The sequence below is a fragment of the Nyctereutes procyonoides genome, unplaced genomic scaffold (assembly GCF_905146905.1).
Source record: "Nyctereutes procyonoides isolate TBG_1078 unplaced genomic scaffold, NYPRO_anot_genome, whole genome shotgun sequence".
Taxonomy (NCBI): Eukaryota; Metazoa; Chordata; class Mammalia; order Carnivora; family Canidae; genus Nyctereutes; species Nyctereutes procyonoides.
In genome coordinates this window covers 26901850-26920617 of record NW_026575049.1, presented here as the reverse complement: position 1 = coordinate 26920617, position 18768 = coordinate 26901850, and the positions used below count along the sequence as shown (strand labels likewise).

The following is an 18768-nucleotide window of genomic DNA, read 5'->3' as shown; positions in this document are numbered from 1 at the left end:
TATTGCTCACCAGGGTTATTTCCATCTTCATCCCTCCTGTGATGCAGAGGCACGCAGAGCCTCAGAGCCTGTGGTTGTCTGGAGGGTGGGGCCCCTCCCCTGCTGCTTCCCTTGCAGACCCCCTGCTTGGATCAGGATCCTTCAGCTCTCTGAGCCAGAGCTCTCTTTGAAGTGTGAACTGTCAGAAGCCAGCAGCCCGAACAAAAAGGTGCAGAATGGGCACACAGGCCTGTGATCTGGCTTGGGGCGGGGGGGGCTTGCCATTAGGATGCAACCACGCTGAGCCCCCCTCTCCACTTCAGGCAGAGCTTGACAAGGACAAAAAACCCCACTGTGTTTAGAGCTTTTAAAAAATGGAGTAATTTTACAAACTTGTCATTCTCACCCATCCCAACCTCCATCCTTCCCTTGTCCCAGCCCTGAGCTTCACCCCGTGGCTGACCCCCACCCCTACCCCTGGTGAGGCCCAGGAAGAGGAGGTAAGGGTGGGGGCTCGTTCAGAGGTACCACCTGGTAGAGGAGTCCGCGTGACACCAACAATGACCCTGACGCATTTCAGACAGGGCGTCCTGCCTTCTGAGCTGAGTTGTGTGGTCCTGCCCAGCCCCCAAAACAAACCCTCCAATCCCCCTTAAAGAAGCTGTTGTTCATATTCACTCATGGGCAGCAAATACACAGAAGTTGGTCCTTAGTAAAGGCAGGATTTGTGGCCAAGGACAGTAGTGACTCTAAATCTCTGAACACACCAGCCTCACAAGGGCAGCCCCGTGTTCCTAATCCCAGAGAGCGTAGGGCTTGTGGGCACGAGCCAGGCCTGGAGGGCAGCCCCCCACCACTGGGAGCCGTGCTGCTTCAGGCAAATGCATCCAGCATCCATCGACTGCTTTAACTAAGCCCCCTCCCCGGTGACGAGGCTCCTCACGTGAGGCTTCATTGGGCACCAGTGAGGGGAGCGGGGAGGGGGAATGGGGGGAGGCGAGGGAGAGAGGGGGAGGGAGAGGGGATGAAGAGAGACAGTAAAGCACTCATTGGTGTTTGGCTTGTAGTAGGTGCACTGAGCTCAGGGCTGTTTTCTCAGTAAGTCGGATTAAGGATTTTTGGAGAACAAAACACAGAACTTGGCAAGATGACCAGATGGAGGAGGGGTAGGGGTGGTATGGAGTGGGTGCCGTGGAGGAGGGCCAGCCCTGACTTCACAGGGGGACTCCACATCCCTCGCCCACCTTCCCTCCTCCCTGCCGACACTCCCATTTGTCCTGCTGGTCCAGGACCAGTTGGATGAGTTGCACTGGGGTCCCAGGCCTGCTGCTCAGCTACTCCTCAGCTTCACTGACCCCATCAGTAAGGGGGTGACAATAAGGGGGAGAAAAGCTGAAGGGACGGCCTAGTGTGTCAGGCACTAGGCTGTCAGTGGGGAGATGCGGCCGCCCCCTTAGGGGCCAGTAGGGACAGGTGCCCAGGCGGCACTGCGGGCCATGGGAGGCACCTGGAGAGACCTTGAGGAGGGTGGGTGGGGACAGCACTCCCATGGGCTCCCAACAGGCTTGAGGCAGTGGCACTGGTGGGGAAGGGGCAGGGGTGGTGCAGGCAAAAATGGAGCCTGGCCGACCAGGCAGCTTTGCAAAGACCTGTCAGGACGGCTGGGGGTGTGCAGGGTAGGGAGACAGCAGAGCAGGGAGACACTGGGATTTCAGGCTGAGGGGGTGGGGGTGCCATGAAGGAGAGGATGTGGGGTGACACCTGCTCGAGGCCTCGCAAACGGTTGCTACGGATGCACACAGGTGTGGCTCAAGAGCAGAGCAGCGGCCCCTGAGGAAGGTGTGGGCTTGCCTGGGGCTGCAGCTTTTGAAGCCATGAGGTCGCCCTACATGGGGAGAGGGCTCCTCTAATCAGAGGTGCCCAAGCGCCCAGAAAACGGGTCTCTGAACCGGCCTGGTCTTCCAGGCTTGGTGGCGAGAAACTTGTTAGGGATCCAGCCCCACAGGCCCCACCTCTGCAGCGGCTGTGACTCCAAGTGGGGAAAAGGAGGGGTGCCCCCCTCCCCCCACCACCTACTTGGCCTTTTTCAGGGTCAGAGAAGTGGAAGGACCTGGGTCTCAGCTGTGCAGGGGTCCTCACAATGGGCTGGCAATTAGTCACAGCTGGAGGGACAGGCCACCCCCCCCAACCCTCCTGCAGCGGGAGGGGCCTGGCCTGATGCTCCTACGGACCATGGGGACGGCGGGAAGAAACGAGACAGACACATCCCTACCCCAGGGGCTAGGCCTTAGCTTCGGAATGTGACAATTTATTTGGGGGGGCAAAAGAGGCTTTTCACTCCCCCTTCCTGGCATTGATACAACATTGAAGAGCAGCAGAACTAAACGTACAAGACAAGAGTATTCGGCACAAACCCTCCCTCCCCCGGCCCAGAAACAACCGAATCCAGAACAACAGAACCAAAACCCACACCCAACACGAGCCGTCTTCTCCACCCTCGACCTCTGGGAGGGGGGCAGGTGGACGGGGGCAGAGGGGACCCACCCCCACGCCGGGGCGGCATCTCCATTCCTGGTCTCCTGCCAACCCAACTAGTTCCCTCTCTTTAAACCACTGGAGGCAAAGTTTAGCCAGCTGGGAGCTGGATGGTTGAACCACAGACAAAGGCAACAACACTTCATTTTTAAAATGAGAAAGAGAAAGAAAGAGACAGTGCCCCTCCCCAAATATAGAGCTATATATGTATATTTTATATATATAGAATTCATTCGTGCACAATTCATTAAATGAGCTTTTCAAAAATTAAAAAAAATTATAAGATACATTTCTTTAGGCCTTTGTGTTTTTTAAATTAAAACGAACAAAAAGTGTCCATCTGCACTCCACTCGACAACAGGGGCAGGCCCCAGAACCCTTCGTTCCTTCTACCTTGGCCTCTTGCGAGGGGCCCCCCCTTAGACCACCAGCCCCACTTTGCCTAGCTGAAGTTCCGCATACAGTAGGCACTCACTCACTGCTGGAGTGGGGTACTGACTCCTTCAAGGTGCAGCGGGGGGGACCCTGCGGGCCTGGGAGGTGGGGTCCTCCGTCCGCACTCTGCCGGCCCCCTATCCCGGCACCTTGTTGACTGTCAAAAGACGGAGTCAGGCTAGGGAAACCCTCTCCTGGAGTTTCAGCCCCTCAACTTCTTTCTGAATCTGAGAGGAGATGCAGATTGAAAAAAACTTAAACCTTTAAACACTTTCCTTTTCTTTTTAAAAGTGATTCCTTAAACCATACCAGCCTCCAAGAGGCTGCCTTGGGCTAGTGCATGGGAGCCCGAAAGTGGAACTGACCACGTGGGGCTCCACTGTCCGGCGTGGGCCAAGTGCAAAAACAAAACAAAAACAAAAAAACCACAAACCCAACCCAAACAGCCAATAAAAACCCCAAAAGCTCGGAAGGGTGGTGTGTCCACTCAGGTCCCATGGAGGCTAAAAGCACTGGTGACGGCCCAGCCCCTCAGACCTAAGTCTCCTCCTCTGGGCTGACCCCTTACCCACGACTGCGGGGCACAGGCTGTGGGGTAGGGGGGCAGAGAGCCTGTCAGCTCTGTGGTGGCTTCAGCACCCGGGCCCCCACCTTTGAAGGGGCTTTCCCCCAAACGCCAGAGCAGCTGGGCTCTTCACCCCAGAGAAGCAGCTTTGCCTCTGAGCCCCAGTTCCCTGGTCTTTTATATAGGGCGATCCCTCTCACTCTGCCCACGTCACACTGAGGGTGGGCCTCGATCATCACTTCTTTCCAGAGCAGGGGAAGGATGGAGCTTGTTCTGCCCCAGACCCCTGTGCAGGCAAGAATGAAAGGGGGCTGTGGGAGGGAGGCTGGAGGCCCCAGTGCCAGCACCCTCCACCAGCACTGAATCCTCAGCAGCTTGTCTGGACACCAGCAATGCTTTATGAAGAGGCCCTGCACCTAATACACCCATTTCACAGAGGGGCACACTGAGGGTCAGAGAGGGGGATGAGACCGGGAGGTGCCCCAACTTCCCATCTCAAACCAGAGACACCAGACCTCACCTGTTTCCTATGACACGTGGGTGGGGAGGGGGTGGCATTATGGGGAGACGATCGATGCCCCAACTGATACTGAATATGGGAGGAGCTTGGGCTTTGGGGGTATTTCACATATAAAAATAAAGCAAACCAGAATGCAACTTCTGCTTGGTAATTAGGCAAACGGAAAAGCAGCAAGGGGAGAGGAAGGGCCCATAGGAGGCTGATTCGTGCAAGAGTGTGGGGGGAGAGTTATGGGTCCCTGCTCAGAGCCACCCTGGGAGAGAGGTAAGGAGGGCTCCACTTGCTCTTGCCCCTGTGCCCACCTAGGCCTCCCAGGGGAGGTGCCCACCTCGAAGCAGTGTGCATGCGTGCCTCTGTGTGTGCTGAGATGGGGTGGGGGCCACATGGCTGAGCGTCAGGCACAGCAAACCACCTGTGGAAAGAGAAAGGATCCCCCTCTCCCCGTGGTTACCCCCGATCCCCTAGGGCCACCACCTAAGATTCTCCCAGAGTCTACAGCTCCTGTCTTCCTGAAGCCTGTATCCCCACCTGGCCAGGGAAGCTCAGGGGTGTCATGGTCTTTGGGGGGGATGAGGAAGAGGGACCAGACGACCCAACAAGCTGGCAAACGAACTGAAGAGAGCAAGAAAACCCAACTGTATCTGCTCACTAGCCTTCCTGGACAAAGTCACCAATGATGCAACAGTGGGACTCCCGCTGACCCCCCCCAACACACAACCTCCCCTTAAATCTCTGCTCCATTTGCCTGGCCGCTGCAGCTTTGCCTAGTTCCCTCAGGGCCAGTGGTCATCCTTCCCTTTGAAGGAGGGTAGGTGTGGGGTCTGGGCCCAGGACAGGAGGGAGGCTGTCCCCTGCCTGGGGCCAAGGAGAGCGAGCATTCAGCCAGATGCTAGGGCCCCGCCAGCCAGGCCTAGGCCTCCATCCCCGTTCCTAACACCGCCACCTCACCTGTGCAATCATTGCGGTACTAGTTTTTCTTTAAATATCTCTTTCTCTCCCCCCCACTCCCACCCCGACCCCATAGGAATCCCACAATATTTTTTCTATTTCTTTTTTCTTTTTTTTTCCTCTTTTTTTGTTTTTTGTTTTTTTGCAAAACTAATTCTTTCACTTTCCTGTCATAAAATCACCTCTGAAAACACAACTTCTTTACAAAAAAAGTCACGAATGACACGGACTCTCAGGAAAACACATTTCTATGGTCTCTGGAAACACCTGTAACTGGCACCCAGGTGGTCACTCACCTGGGGTGAGGGGTCAGGGGGGAAATCCCCTCTAAAGACAGAGGAGAAATACCAGCCCTTATTTGGGGGGAAGCCAATTGGCACTTGGACGGCCACAGAGCCAACACAAAGGGCAGGGTAGGGAGGGGTCTAGGAGTACCAGCCCCCCAAACCCTGTGAGGGCCCTTGTTCTACACCCTGGGGTGGGGAGGAGCAGGGGCCATGCCTCAGCCCCTGACAGGGAGATTTGGAAGAACAAATCCTCCTATACTTCGGACAAAGGCATTTGTTTACCTAACGGGATTCCCTTTCTGCCTCCTCCTACCTTTTGCCATCATGCTTCTGAGTTGTGACCTCTTGCAGCACACACCAAGAAGCTCCCTGAGCCATGCTCAGGGACATGCCACCCATGCCAACTGAGACCCGGGGCTAGCGGGGGCGGAGGGGTTCCCACAGTGCACCAGAGCCAGGTCCCGCATACCTTCCCTCTCCTGAAGAACATAGGCCCCTTCTTTGGTCACCCCCTTTGGCCTCCCCGCCCTCCCAGTGCCTGGCCTAAGACTGGGGCCTTGGTCTCTGCTGGCATGGACACCTCAGCTCCCTGGCAACAGAGAGAAGGAAAGCTGCCCTGGGCACCAGGGCCTCCCACTGCTTTGAGCAGGCTGTGCTGTGAGAAAAGCCTCAGCGGTCAGAAGCAAGAGAGAGGGGGGCTGGAGAGGCAGGAGCCCACTGCCTGGGAATGGTTTCCAGGCTTCCTCCTTCCCCCAGACACCAAGGAGGAAGGAGAAGGCCAGGGCTGGGGCTCCCCTCTCCACCTGGGTCTCCACCATGCTGTGTCTGCAGCAGAGGCCTGGCTGGTGGGGCAGACCGCCCCAGAGAGAAGGGTGTGGGGGCACACACCCCAGCACGGCTGGGCCTTTGACCACCTCATTCTGAGGAACCTTCAAGGAAGCCACCTGGAAAGCCCTGGCGGGCCCTGTGCACATCCAGGTACACGCACAAACATGCCGTGGGGCGGCAGGTAGGCACGCCAGCTGGAAGTTTCCACGGCAGGTTCTTGTAGCACCTTTGGTCAAGAACTGAAGGGCCCTTTAGATGCTGGGAGGCTGTGGCGGGGGTGGGGGGGCACCCTGCCAGACCCTCCAACCTTTGAGACGGGGATGAGGAAGGAGCGGGGTTGGGGTGGAGCTAAGGGGACCACCTTAGCTGGGTCTGTCCGTCCAGAAGTGGGCAGGAAGACCCAGGCCTCTGGCCCCGCTCCCGCCACCCTCACTGGCATTGAGGGAGGGGCCGAGGCCAGCCTCACCTCAACCTCTGACGGGGCTTTGCCATCCCTGGCCCTCCTGCCCAGGCATCCAGGGGAGGGAAAGGGACGGTGCCCACGGTGGGAGGGGGTCTCCTAAGGGGCCCCGCAGCTGCCAGGTTAGCACCGAGAAATCAGATGCTGTGTGCGAGAGCTGGAAGCAAGCTGGGGAGAGAGAGAGTGGGATGCGGATGAGGCAGCTGAACCCCAGGCTTGGGGGCTCCCCAGGAGCCACCCAGTAGGCCCCACCATGCTCGGGCAAGGAGGATGCCAAGAGGCAAGAGGGAGGACTTCCAAGTGCCCTCGCCCCACTCCAGCCCTAACCTGTTCTGGGACTGCTGCTCCCACGGGGCCTCGGGGCTCCAACTGCCCGGCCCCATCCGGGGGGGTCAACACCGAGCCATTTGAAACAAGCAAAGCACAGGCAGAGGTGTCTGAGGGCAAGGGCGGGGGTGGGAGCAAGAGTAGGACTTTGGGCAGGAGGGCCCCCCCAAGCCCCCCTCCCCAGTGGAGCCCCCTCACTTGCTCACCCCACCGCTGCCACCACCCACAGTGGCACCTGCTACCCCAGTAGCCACCTTCTCGAAATCCTCGGGGTTGCAGAATTCCTTGATAGTGACTGTCAGAAGGTTGCTGGTGACATCGGTGACAACCACATTGGAGCAGGGTGACATCTCGGGGCGCCAGTCCCCAGCTTCAGGCTCGGAGGAGGCGCTGGCAGGCTCAGGGGCCGCGGTAAGTGCCTGGCCCACGGCAGCAGGGACGTCGGGAGGTGCCCGCTTGCTGGTGGCTGCGGCCTCAGGAGGGATGGACAGGTCAAGCACTTCGGGCTCCCGCCAGTCGGGAGCAGACGGGCTCATGGTCTCAGGGAGCAACTTGGGGGGAGCGTCATCAGGGTCGGAGGAGGACTGCGGTGCTGGTGAGGGACAGCCAGACGAGCTGGAGCTGCGGGCATCATAGGGGGCAGCAGGGGCAGCCAGGAGCAGCCCGGGGCCTGGGGAGGCTGCTGTGTCAGCCTTGCCCGCCGGCGGCGGAGGCAGAGGGCCGGACGGGGGCTTATTGTACAGCGAGAAGGTGCCAAACTTCATGTGGCGGATCTGGGTGCGCAGGATGCTCTCGCTGAACTTCTTGCTCTTGCCAATGACGCGGTTCCTGGAGGGGACTTTGGGGCGAGCGAGGGCTCCGGCCCCCTGCCCGGGGCCGCCCCCGCCTGTGCCCTTGTCGATCACCTTCAGGTTGAGGATGATGCGGTTTCGCTTGGGCTCCCGAGGCTTGACCTTGCGATTGATGATGCGCACTGTCTCGGAGAAAGGCGAGATGGGGGGGCGCAGGCCAGGGCTGCCACCCTGGGGGTCTGGGCGGGGCAGGGGGCGGCGGGACATGCGGTGGCAGCGGCGGATGTCCTTCTTGAGCCGGTGCACGGCTGCACTGGAGTGCAGTTTGGGCGAGGAGGCGCTGGGGCTGGGCTTGACCGGGAAGTGCACATCGCTGATGCGGAGGGCCTCGGCCTGGGCCCGCGCCTGTGGGGCAGAGCGCGGGGTGAGCAGAGCCTTGGCTTGTGGGTGCCAGCCACCCACAAGCATTGTGCCCTTAAACCAGCCCGAGAGCATCTCGGAGCATCTGCGGAGCTCCCAAGGCAACGGGGTCAGACAGCTGGAGCAAAGTGCACAGGTCTGCGGGCAGGGGTACCCTCGACCAAGCAGGGCTCTAAGATCCATGGCTTTTGCTAGCTTGCCTGTGGGCCCCGGGGACAGATGGGTTGGTAGCTGTCCTCGATGACACCAGAGTATAGATAGCCATCAGGTCACTGCGTGGGAAGAACAGCCCTTTGCTAGAAGCCCCTACCTAACTCTGTTCCGTGGAGGATCCCGGCCTAGCCTGGCACTCCTCCTCGGACCAATTCTTGTGACAGAGGAAGACAGAGGCCCCTCCCTGCTCCACCCCACCCCCCAGTGCTACTGACCTACTTGCAGGGTCCCAAGGGCTCTGTGCTCTCTGCTTTTGAACAGGCTGCACCTCTAGCTTGGACTCCCTTCCTGGCTGGTCATCACCTCTGGGACAGACACTTGGCCCTCTTGGCCCCTCCTGTACGCTCCCAGCCCCTTCCACTTCCCCTCTTGGGTCTGATTCACGTCTGCCCCAGATGTGGTGCAAGGCCTGGGTCTGAGCAAATCAGTGCCTACAGATTCCGAAGCTGGCACCTAAAGCCTAGGTTGGAATCCACCCCAATGAGACAAGGGTCTGGCAGGGATAGGCCAAGGGATGGGACCAACCTCATATGGGAGCCAAGATAGCCTGCAGGGTGGGGTGGGATGGCTGAGCAGGCCTGTGGGCAGCCAGGGGAATTGTCCCAGGCTCCTGGGAGCTGCTGCAACCCCAGCTGTGAAATCTGTAAAGCCCCTGCACTCTGTAGAAGTTCACCTACCACCTCGTGGAAGATGGGGGGTGTGGCAGGGCCCTGAAAGACCTTGCCAAGTTCAGGGCAAGGAACTCTCAAGGCCACATAAACCGTCCACCATAGCCAGTCCTTCCTTCACTAACAAAGTAGTAGTCACAAGTTGCTTGGTGCTACAACTATGAACACACACAGGGGCTGCCCTCCATGGAGGAGACAAGGGACGGGCGGGGAGGATGCTGGGAGCTTCGACATAATAAAGGACGATTGGGGCCTAGAGGAGCACAGCTTAGGCGGGGGCAGGCCTGTCTCAGAGGATGAAGCCTGAGGAGGGAGCCCTGGTCCTTTCTGAGCCAACCACGCTTGAGGCTCTGGTGGCCTGCCACAGGGGTGCCACAAAGACAAACAGTGGGGCTGGAGAGCCCAGAGGTGGTCAAGAGATTAAAAGCAATGACTGGACAGAGGGTAGAGGCAGTGACTGATCTGTCATCTACAGACAGCCTGGCTCCTGGTGGGGGAGACTCGCTAGGCAGTGTCTGGCTCAATCCACATGAGAGACAGAGGCCAAGAGGACACATGCCCACGGACAGTCTGTGAGCTCCCCGGGAGCGGGATCTGCAGTCTGGGGCCTCTCCATATCCCTCCCCACAGCACTAGGCACTTAACAGTCCGTGTGTGGTGGCCCGGGTGCCCCTCAGGCAAAACTAGATCGTATTTGACCACAACGCCCAGAAGCAGTGTTTGCAGACTTATTTGCTGAATTAACAAGGGGTCTTTGGAATGTGGTAGCAGCACACTTTTAACTCTACATGGGAAAGATTGGGGGGCTGTTTGGCCAACAACCCTTTGAGCACTAGGTGGCAGCACACAAGGCCCAGCCTGCCCCATGCCAGGACGGCCAGCTCCTCCTGCAGCACGCCAGCCAGCGGAGCCAAGGTCTGGTTCCCTCGCATCCCTTCTCACACCCAGGCGGGAGAATTAGCCTTTCCTTGGCTTGGCAAACAGGGCCTTTTGCAGGTTCATCTCCAAGGGAGTTTGGGGGAACCTTCCCCTCTTATCCCCCAGGGGGTCAGTGCTGATGCCCTCAGCGAGCTTCCTGAGCTCCCAGGCCTCTGCCCCAGTCCCATGGTGATGGTCCCCAGGGTGTGGTGAAAGGGGGTAAACCTCAGACCTGGGATGAAACTCCGGCTGGGGGGCCCATCACATACCGTCAGATAACATGCTAACACCTGTTCAGCACCGGGTCTGGCACACAGCAAGTACTTGACAAATACTAGATTTATCCATGGGGGGTGGGGGGTGGGACGGACAGAGGGTTTATGAGCAACAATCTTCTACTAATGTATGATTTCCAAACTTTGTAAGAGAAACATTTCTTACTTTATAGCTTTTAAGTTTTTTTTTTTTTTTTTTTTTGGAAAAGAGACTAGTTTAACCTTCCTGCTCCTCTCCCCTCCCTAGGCTGAGAATTCTGTGAAGGTGGGACCTGGGTCTGCCCGTGAATTAAAAATGTGAACCACAGCCAGTGTTTACTGCTGTGGGTAAACGGGGGGAGAGGCACGGCTCTGAGGGGCTGGCATGTACGACAGATGAAAGAGCTGGACCCTACCACGGACTCTCTGTGACCCGGGGCAAGTTCCACCACCTCCCTGGCCTCAGTTTTTCTATGTGTAAAGTGGGGATAAATCACAACCTACCTCCTGGGCTCCTGTTTCCTTGCAGGCAGAAAGTAAGTGTTCAGTAGAATCTGTTTACTATACACACTGCCCCTCGGTGACTCACAGACTTCTGGGCTCAGACCAAGCTGGTCTCCATCACCCCTTACAAATATCCACATCACTCTCGTAAGGTCCAGGTCCGGGTCCGGGTCCTCTCATCTGCCTCTCCACCTCCCCCCCACCCCATCTCTGCAGCCTTCAGTTTCTGGGGTGTGTTCACCTTGTCCCTTCAACCTGATGTGGACTCTCTGACCGACAGGGTGAAGACCAGGAGCCAGAATGAAGCGGGGAAGCTGGGGGGGTGGGGAGGGTAGGAGCTCACAGAAGTCACCTCCCCTCTCTGGGCCTCGATTTTTCTCATCTGCATAATGAGAATCCTACGCCTTCATAGGGTTGAGAGGATTAAAGGAGATAATCAATGTGAGGGCTCGGCACCGTGTTAGGCCCAGAGCCAGCTCAGAAGCTAGAGCTATCAAGGAGGAAAATGGCATTTCGTGAAATCCAAGCTCACGGTCATTACTCACTTCACCGCTAGAGGGTGCTCCAGCTGCGCTGAGAGGCTGTCACACAGCCACCCGCCCTCCAGCTGCTCCGCCCATCCCTCCTCTCAGGCATGAAGGGTTGAGGGAGCTCCTCCGCGGGTCCCCCTAACGAGTGTCGGCTGGCAATAGGAGTCACGGAAATAGGTAATTCTGGACGCCGACAGTTCTTCCACGGCTCCGCTTTAAGTCCGAACCCTTACACATGCACAGTCCTTTCGGGGTGGGGGTGGGGCTGGGGCTGGAGAGGCCCACCCCCACCCTCCTGGGGCTTTAAGCCTTTTGCACAAACTGGAGGTGCTGAGGTTGCGCATTCTGTACAGTCGTTTTCCTGCGGAGCTTTCCCTGCCCTTCATTCCCCTGCCAATCGCCACACAGGCTGTCAGGGTGGGAAGGGGCCCGGAGCCATCAGATTATTGGGGCGACTGGGGTGTCCCACGGAGGCGCGCCTGCAGCCTCGCCTCTCTCCTAGGGCCATCTCACCTTCGCTCTCCGACTCTGTTCTTCCTCACTGAGGAAAATTAGATAATCCCCCCCAAACCTCTAAGATGGCTTCCTCCGGAGCTAGGTCTCCCTCCCTTGCCAAGGCCGATGAGCTCCGCTTTCACTCCCTCCCACCCCATCCTCCTTTCCAGAAACAGCCAGGGGTGGGGAGAAGCCAGCGGCCCAGCCCAGGTGATAAGCTCAAAGTGAAGTGATCTAAGGTCAAATTCAAGTTGGATTCCCCTCCACAGGAGGGGAGGCATGCAGAGCAAATCCTAAGAGAGAAGGAAGCAGGGGGGCGGGGAGGCAGGTGGCCCCCAAATGCTCCCTGTTCCCAGCCCTCAGGGAAACCACATTTACTCTCCCCATGGGTTCTAATTCCAGGCAGAGCCCTCCCATCTCAAGGCTGGGGGAGAGGGGAGGGCTGGCCTCCTGGCATGTGCAGAAGTAACCTCCCTGCCACCCCCTCAGGTGGACAGCCCCCACCTGCCTCAACCATCCCCATGCCGGAGCCCGGCGGGCCTGCCCAAACCCCCAAATCCCGGTTTTGTCAGCGAGGATTATCCTCCCCGCTCACTCCCCACTCCCAGGCCCCTCTTGCTGAAGCCGGCGCGGGCCAGGGCCGGCTGCCAGGGGCTCGTCGGGGGCCTCACAACCACCCCCTGCCCAGCTGGGGCCCCTCTGGAAAGGTCCGCCCGCCTGGGCAGCCGCGGATCTGTCCCTCCCTTGCAGGCCCCGTGCTGCGCCAGGGCTAGGGGCCCGCGAGGGGGCTGCTGGGGCTGGGCCAGGTTACCTTCAGGAGGAAAGTTTTGGGTTTGGGTCCCCTCTTCTTGGGCCCATACAGCTCACGCTCCCTCTCCCTGCGGCCGAGAAACGCCAAAGGTTAAAAAGAGCCCCTTCCCGGGCCCCACTCCGCGCTGCCCTCCCCGGCGCTCCCGCTTCCCCCGCTTCCCCGCGCGGCGCCCCAGCCGAGCCTTGGCCCCGCCGTCCCTGCCAGCTCCCCAAACTCACTTCTGCTCGAAGGCTGCAATGAGCCGCGAGTCCAGGATGTTCTCCTCAGGCTCCCAAGTGCTGTACCTGCCGAGTCACACATGCACGAAATAAAAATGAAAACCCAACAGGCAGAGGCACATGCGAAGCAGCAAACGTGCACCCCCCTACACCCCCACCCCCAAGGGGAAAAAAGGCCCCGCCGTCCGCTGCCTCCCCTCCCCCCTCGCCCCCGGCCCCCACCGGCACTTACTTGATGGCCCACCCCTTCCATTTCACCAGGTACTCGATGCGTCCCTGAAAAACAGAGAAGAAAAAAAGGGGGGAGTGGGGGTGGGGAGGATGCGGGGACGCGAGGAGGCGGCGGCGCCGGGGTGGGCGAGAGAGCCCGGGTCGGCGGGACCGCTTCGCCCCGACGGGCCGCGGACCCGGGCACCGGCTGCGGGGCCAGGCGTCCCGCCTCGGGAGGGGGCTCACCTTTCGGATCCGCCGCTTGATGATGGATTCGGCCGCGAAGACCCGCTCGCCCACTGCAGACAGCTCCATCTTGCTCAGCGGCACCCACAGCCCATAATACTCCCTGCTCCCGCGGCCGGTGCTGCACCGCTCGCGCACGCGCCGCAGCGCACAGGCCCCGGCGGGCGGGCGCGCGGCGGGGCGCGCGCTCGCGTTCCAGCTGCGGGCCGTCACGTGACCCCTCGGGGCAGGCGCGGCGTTGCCAGGACCTCCCCCTCCCCCGGGGCGGTTGCTAGGGAAAGTGAGCGCTCGCGGGGCGGGGGCGCGCGCTGGCTCTTAAAGGGGCCTCGCCGCGCGGCGGGAGTCCCGGCCCGGAACCCGGTGGGTGCTAGGCTCGTGGGAAGCCTGGTCTGGCGCAGTGCAGTCTAACAGGCACTTTTTTTGCTCCCTTCTCCATCTTCCCGGCCCGCCATAGCTGACACCTTCTCCCTCCTGTTAACACCTCCCCCTTGCAAGACTCGCTAGGCCCCAGCAGGGGAAGGACCATGGAGTCGCTGCAGCTGCTGCGCATCCTCCCAGCAGAAGTTTGCAAACAGTTAAATATGATACAGCAGAAATGCATTTGCTGTTGCCTTGCCAGGCCCTGCGGGAATTTCTTTAAAACATTGCCCTCCTCCTCCCCAATCCATTATTTATGTATTCGTGGGAGTGTGGTTTTGTAACCAGTTCAGATGAATTAAAACAAGAACTCCGCCGCAGGAAGAGGGGTGGGGGCGGTAAATGGGGTGGAGGAAGGCCGGGAGGATCCTGTGCATCTGTCCTTTGGCCGGCCGGCCGGGGTCTTGGGCGGCACCTGCCTTCACCCAGGAGGCGGGAGGAAGATTGCAGCGAGGACTGTGTGGCGGCGAGGGGAGGGGGAGAGAGAGGCTGTGGGGTGAGAATGGGCCCCTGGCACCCCAGATGAGGCCTGAGCGGGCCATCCTCGGGTCATTTGGCAGACACCACCCACATGATCTTGTCTATATGTTTTCTGATCCCCGGGCCCCCTGGCCTTGTCGCTCTCCGGCTGCCTGCAGCTCCTTTGCTGGTTCCGCCATTGCTCACAGGGAGACCAGACCCCAGCTTCCTATTTGAGGACGGACTGGAAGACCTGGCTGTCCCGGAATGGACACACAGAGTAGCCCTGCCACGCAAAACGCTCCATTTCTTTTCTTTTGAATTATTTAAACTTTATTTTTTTTTATTGCACCAGCAGTCTTGTCCTTTATAAATACATTTTAAAAAAGACCTTCCTGTCCATAATCTCCATCAAACCATTATTAATATCTTCATGAATCCTCTTCCAGCCTCTGTTCTACGCCTATATAAACACACGTATGTATGCATATGTGTACACTGTAGATACATAGTATATGTATATGTATTTGTTATTTCTTTTTAACAAAATGGGATCGTAGGAATCACAATGTCTGCAATCTGCTTTTCTCCCTTAATGATATAAAGCAAACCTCTCTTGGTGTCATCAAATGAAAAATTTGCCACCATTTTCGTGGCTGTGATGGGGCTGAGATGGAGGTGGAGAAGAATCGGCATGTAGTGAGAATCAGGATTGTCTCTTGCTTTCATGACTTGTTTATTAGAAAAGAGGATTTTTATATTTCTCTACTGTAATCCTAATTCTTGTAGTTTCTAATCGACCATATCAAAATCTCTGCTTCTCATCCCTGCATCTATGCAGATTTGTCTAATTATCTTGGGAGAAATCCCCCTCATCTTCCTTAAAATCAACATGCTCTTGAAAAATAGTTATTTGCTGGCCAGCCCCAAGTGGGCTTTCACATAAGAACTGAGCTGCCTTCCTGGGGATGATCACGGTGAATGGGCAGATGAGCTGTGTGAATTGAAGAGTGTGTGTGTGTGTGTGTGTGTGTGTGTGTGTGTGTGTGTTCAGGCTGAGAGAGACAAGCAGCCAGATAAAGTGAGTAACCATTAAATCCATTTGTTAGTTCATTCAGCAGCTTTTGTGACCCTTTTTAAGGTTTTGTGTTAAACCACCTAGACAAAGGTGCCCCAGGCTTGAGGAACCCTCAGTCAGGTGAAAGAGGCACCTGCCATGTAGTGTGACTGGTGCTAGAATAAACATGTAGTAATTTCCTATGGCTGCTGTAACAAATTACCACAGACTTAATAGCTTAAAGTAGCACAGACTTATTATCTTACAGATCCAGAAGTCAGAAATCCAAAATCAGTGTCACTAAGCTAAAGTCAAGATATCCCCAGGGCTGGTTCCTTCTGGAGACACAAGAAGAGAATCCATTTCTTGTCTCTTCCAGCTTCTGGAAGCTACTGGCATTCCTCAGCTCATAGAATCACTGCATCACTTTAGTCTTTACTTTTGCCTTCCTCTGACTTACCTCTTGCCTCTTTCTAATAAGGACTTTTGTGATTACGTTGGGCTCACCAAATCATTGAGGATTATCTTCTCATTTCAACATCCTTACCTTAATGATATCTGCAAAGTCCCTTTTACCCTAGGGTAACATATTATACAGTGTATGGAAGGTATCATATTCATAGACTCTGGGGATTAGAATGTGGAGATCTTTGGGTGGATGGGGCGTTATTCAGCCTACCACAAAAAGTAGGTATAGGTTGCCTTGGGGGTCTAAATTTATTAGAGTTCTCCAGAGAAGCAGAACTGTGAGGATGTATATAGAAATATATAAGAGGAGATTTGTTCATAGGAATTGGCTCATGTGGTTATGAAGATCAAGAAGTCTGCAAACTGGAAAACCAGGAAAGCTGGTAGCAGGGGGCCTCACTTGGCTCCTGGCCTCTCATAATTCAGCTGTTAGACCCTTGGTCCGAAAGCCAGAGAACCAGGACAGGAGAAGATGGATGTCCCAGCTCAAGAAGAGAAAGAATTCGCCATTCCTCTGCCTTTTTGTTCTGTTCAGGTCCACAATGGATACATTATAGCACGCATTGGCGAGGGTGGATCTCATTATTCAGTTTACGGAATCAAATGGTAATCTCTTCAGGAAACACTCTCATAACATATCAGAAATAATCTTTACCAGCTCTCTGGGCATCCCAGAGCCCAATCAAACTGACACATCCAATGAACCCTCATACTAGATAGGTGAGCAGTCCACTACCTGGAGGAGAGGAGGCCTGGAGGGCAAACTCATCTTTATCATTCAAGGCCCCAGTCAGATGTTCCCACCTCTGAGAAGCCCTCCCAGCCTCCTCTCCTCCATGCACTGGTTAAAGGCTGCAAGGAGAAGGTGTCAGGGGGGCAGATGTCAATTCCCAGGCACTTCCTGCTTTCCACCTCAGTGTGCTTCAGTATTCTGGGGAGGTCTCCAGAAGGAGAGGCACAGGTGCTGGCTGTTGGAAGGAAAAGCACATGGTACCTAGGTGGGGTGGGAATGGGTGTAGGGACATGATAAAGGGCATCCACCCAGGGGGATCTAGGTAGCCAACAGATTTCACTGTGAAGGGCTGAGCTATAACACCATGTATACCTCACTTTATGGGCTCTGCAAAATCCACACTTATTCCCACTCCAGGGCCTTGACACGTGCTGTTCCTTCTGCCTGGAACATTCACGTTTTCTCCTGATGGGCACATGTCTTGTTTTCTTACTTCTTTCAGACTCTGCTCAAATTTCTCTTCTGCAGAAAGGTACTCTCTGACCTCCTTATCTAAAGTAGTACCTGTCACTCTCTATTCCCTATGTCACCTTGTTTCTTCCTGACCCTTAACACTACCTGATATTATATTAATCATTGAGTTATGCTTCACTAGACTCCAAGCTCCACAGGGGCGGGGGTTTTGTACTTCATCCGATACTTTATCTCCAGTAGTAGGTGTTCAATAAATATTTTTTGGACCCATGAGTGGAACATTGAAAGGGTTTTCAAGACTAATCTTGACCATATAACATTTACAGGGATACAGACCCAGCAAACAGTCCCTGGGTATTCCCTTCCCTCCCTGTGTTGGGCTTTGGGGATGCAAAGATGGAAATGATGGGATTTTTGTCCTCCCGGTACTGAGGTGCAGGGGGAGATGAAGGCTCAAACAGGTGCATTTTGATGTTTAGCTGTCAACCTCCCTGTGCTTCGGTGTTCTTCATCTGTAAAATGGGGGTAATCATTCCTATCTTGTAGGTTTATTGTGCAGATAATGAGATAACACACATATAGCACCTGGAATTCTGTTGGGTACATAGTAGGTCTGTGAGAGTGTAAGTATGTATATGCCCCAAGCTGGCTCAGAGGGAAATGGGGACATACACACACAGTGTATACACTTAAATGTTTTTCTTCCACCGAAACTCAATTTATTTGATCAACTCTAGAAGTTGAATCTGTGTTGGTCAGAGAGAATACCAAACACTACATATAGTGCTCATCATGTTTCAAGGACTCTTCCAAGTGCGATGCATAATATTAACTAACTTAAACCTCAAAACAATCGTAGTGGCCAGATACTCATACTGTCCCACCTCACTGTTGTGGATGCTGGGTTTCTGTCCAAACATGAAAGACCTGGAGCTGAGATGAACAACACCTAGGCTCTAGTCCACAAGATGTCCTTCATCTCCTCCCATGACCCCATGAGATCTGCCACAGGATGTCATTTGACTTATGAAACTGGACAAAAAAGCTGAAGACGTGCAGTCAGGGGACAGTATAAGTCTCAAGGAATTGAAACATGCATAGTTCCTCCTGAATGATCGTGCTGCAAACTTATGTGCCCCCAAAAGAAAGACTAACTATTTTTAGAAAGAGGGCAGTAGAGGCTTTTGGAATTATGCCTGAATACAGTCATAATTGGGCAAGGGATACAGGGAGCTCCAATTTTGGCAGAGGGATCTTTTTGAAATGCAGTTCTGACCAAGTCATCCCTCTGTTTAAGACTCTTCAATGCTGGAAGGAGGCAAAATATCAACAAGGAAAAAACCCTCACAGGGGCCAATGGTTCTCTCTAGAAGGAAACCCAAGTCCTTTCTCTTGATGGTCTTTGCCCCCTTCCCCTGCACCCCGCACAACCTTTCCTTTGGTTTAATTAATCTGCCTGCTGTTTCCTGAATTGTCCCTAATTATTATTATTATTATTATTATTATTATTATTATTATTATTTTGTTCACGTGGGAAGCACCTACATATTTTTCAAAACTCGATTCTGGGAAGTCCTTCTGTATGAAGCCATACCTGGCTTCCCCAGGTAGAGCTAGCCAGATTTCATTTGTCCCCATTTGAAGGTTTACATAGTTCTGGGAACACAGGAGAGTTCTGTTTGGTCCCTTGTCATCTCTGGGAAGATTGAGCTCTCTGAGGGCAGGGACCCCTATATCCTTCAGTTTTCTGACACTAGGTAGTCTGTCAACAGATACTTTCTGGGCACCAACCATGTGCCTAGCACCTAGGTGCTGGGGAGCTGGCAGAGAAAAGACAGACACATCCCTGCCCTCAAGAAGCTTAGATTCTTATGAGAATAGGAGACACAATGAACACATGAAGCAAGATGATTTTTAGGCCAGACTTGTATCATAGGAAGACTAAATAGGGTGGCGTGGCAGAGAGGAACAGGGTATGTGGATGAGGTGCTTAGCTAG

At 55.6% G+C, this 18768-nt stretch overlaps 2 protein-coding genes across 2 annotated transcripts in view; both read right to left on the bottom strand.

Moving 5' to 3' along the window:
• The window catches only part of NPTXR (neuronal pentraxin receptor), a 42158-nt gene extending 37164 nt beyond the window's left edge, over nt 1-4994 (bottom strand). The window contains exon 1 of the mRNA XM_055329424.1: nt 4983-4994. Coding sequence (XP_055185399.1) covers nt 4983-4994 — 12 coding nt within the window. The remainder of the gene's footprint in view (nt 1-4982) is intronic.
• On the bottom strand, nt 2267-13332 carry CBX6 (chromobox 6). Its single transcript, XM_055328202.1, has 5 exons — nt 13163-13332; nt 12939-12982; nt 12707-12772; nt 12489-12555; nt 2267-8080 (listed from the first exon to the last, which is right to left on the bottom strand). The coding sequence occupies exons 1-5, from the start codon at nt 13229-13231 to the stop codon at nt 7079-7081; spliced, it is 1248 nt and encodes a 415-aa protein (XP_055184177.1). The 5' UTR covers nt 13232-13332; the 3' UTR covers nt 2267-7078.
• Nucleotides 13333-18768: the final 5436 nt, after the last annotated feature.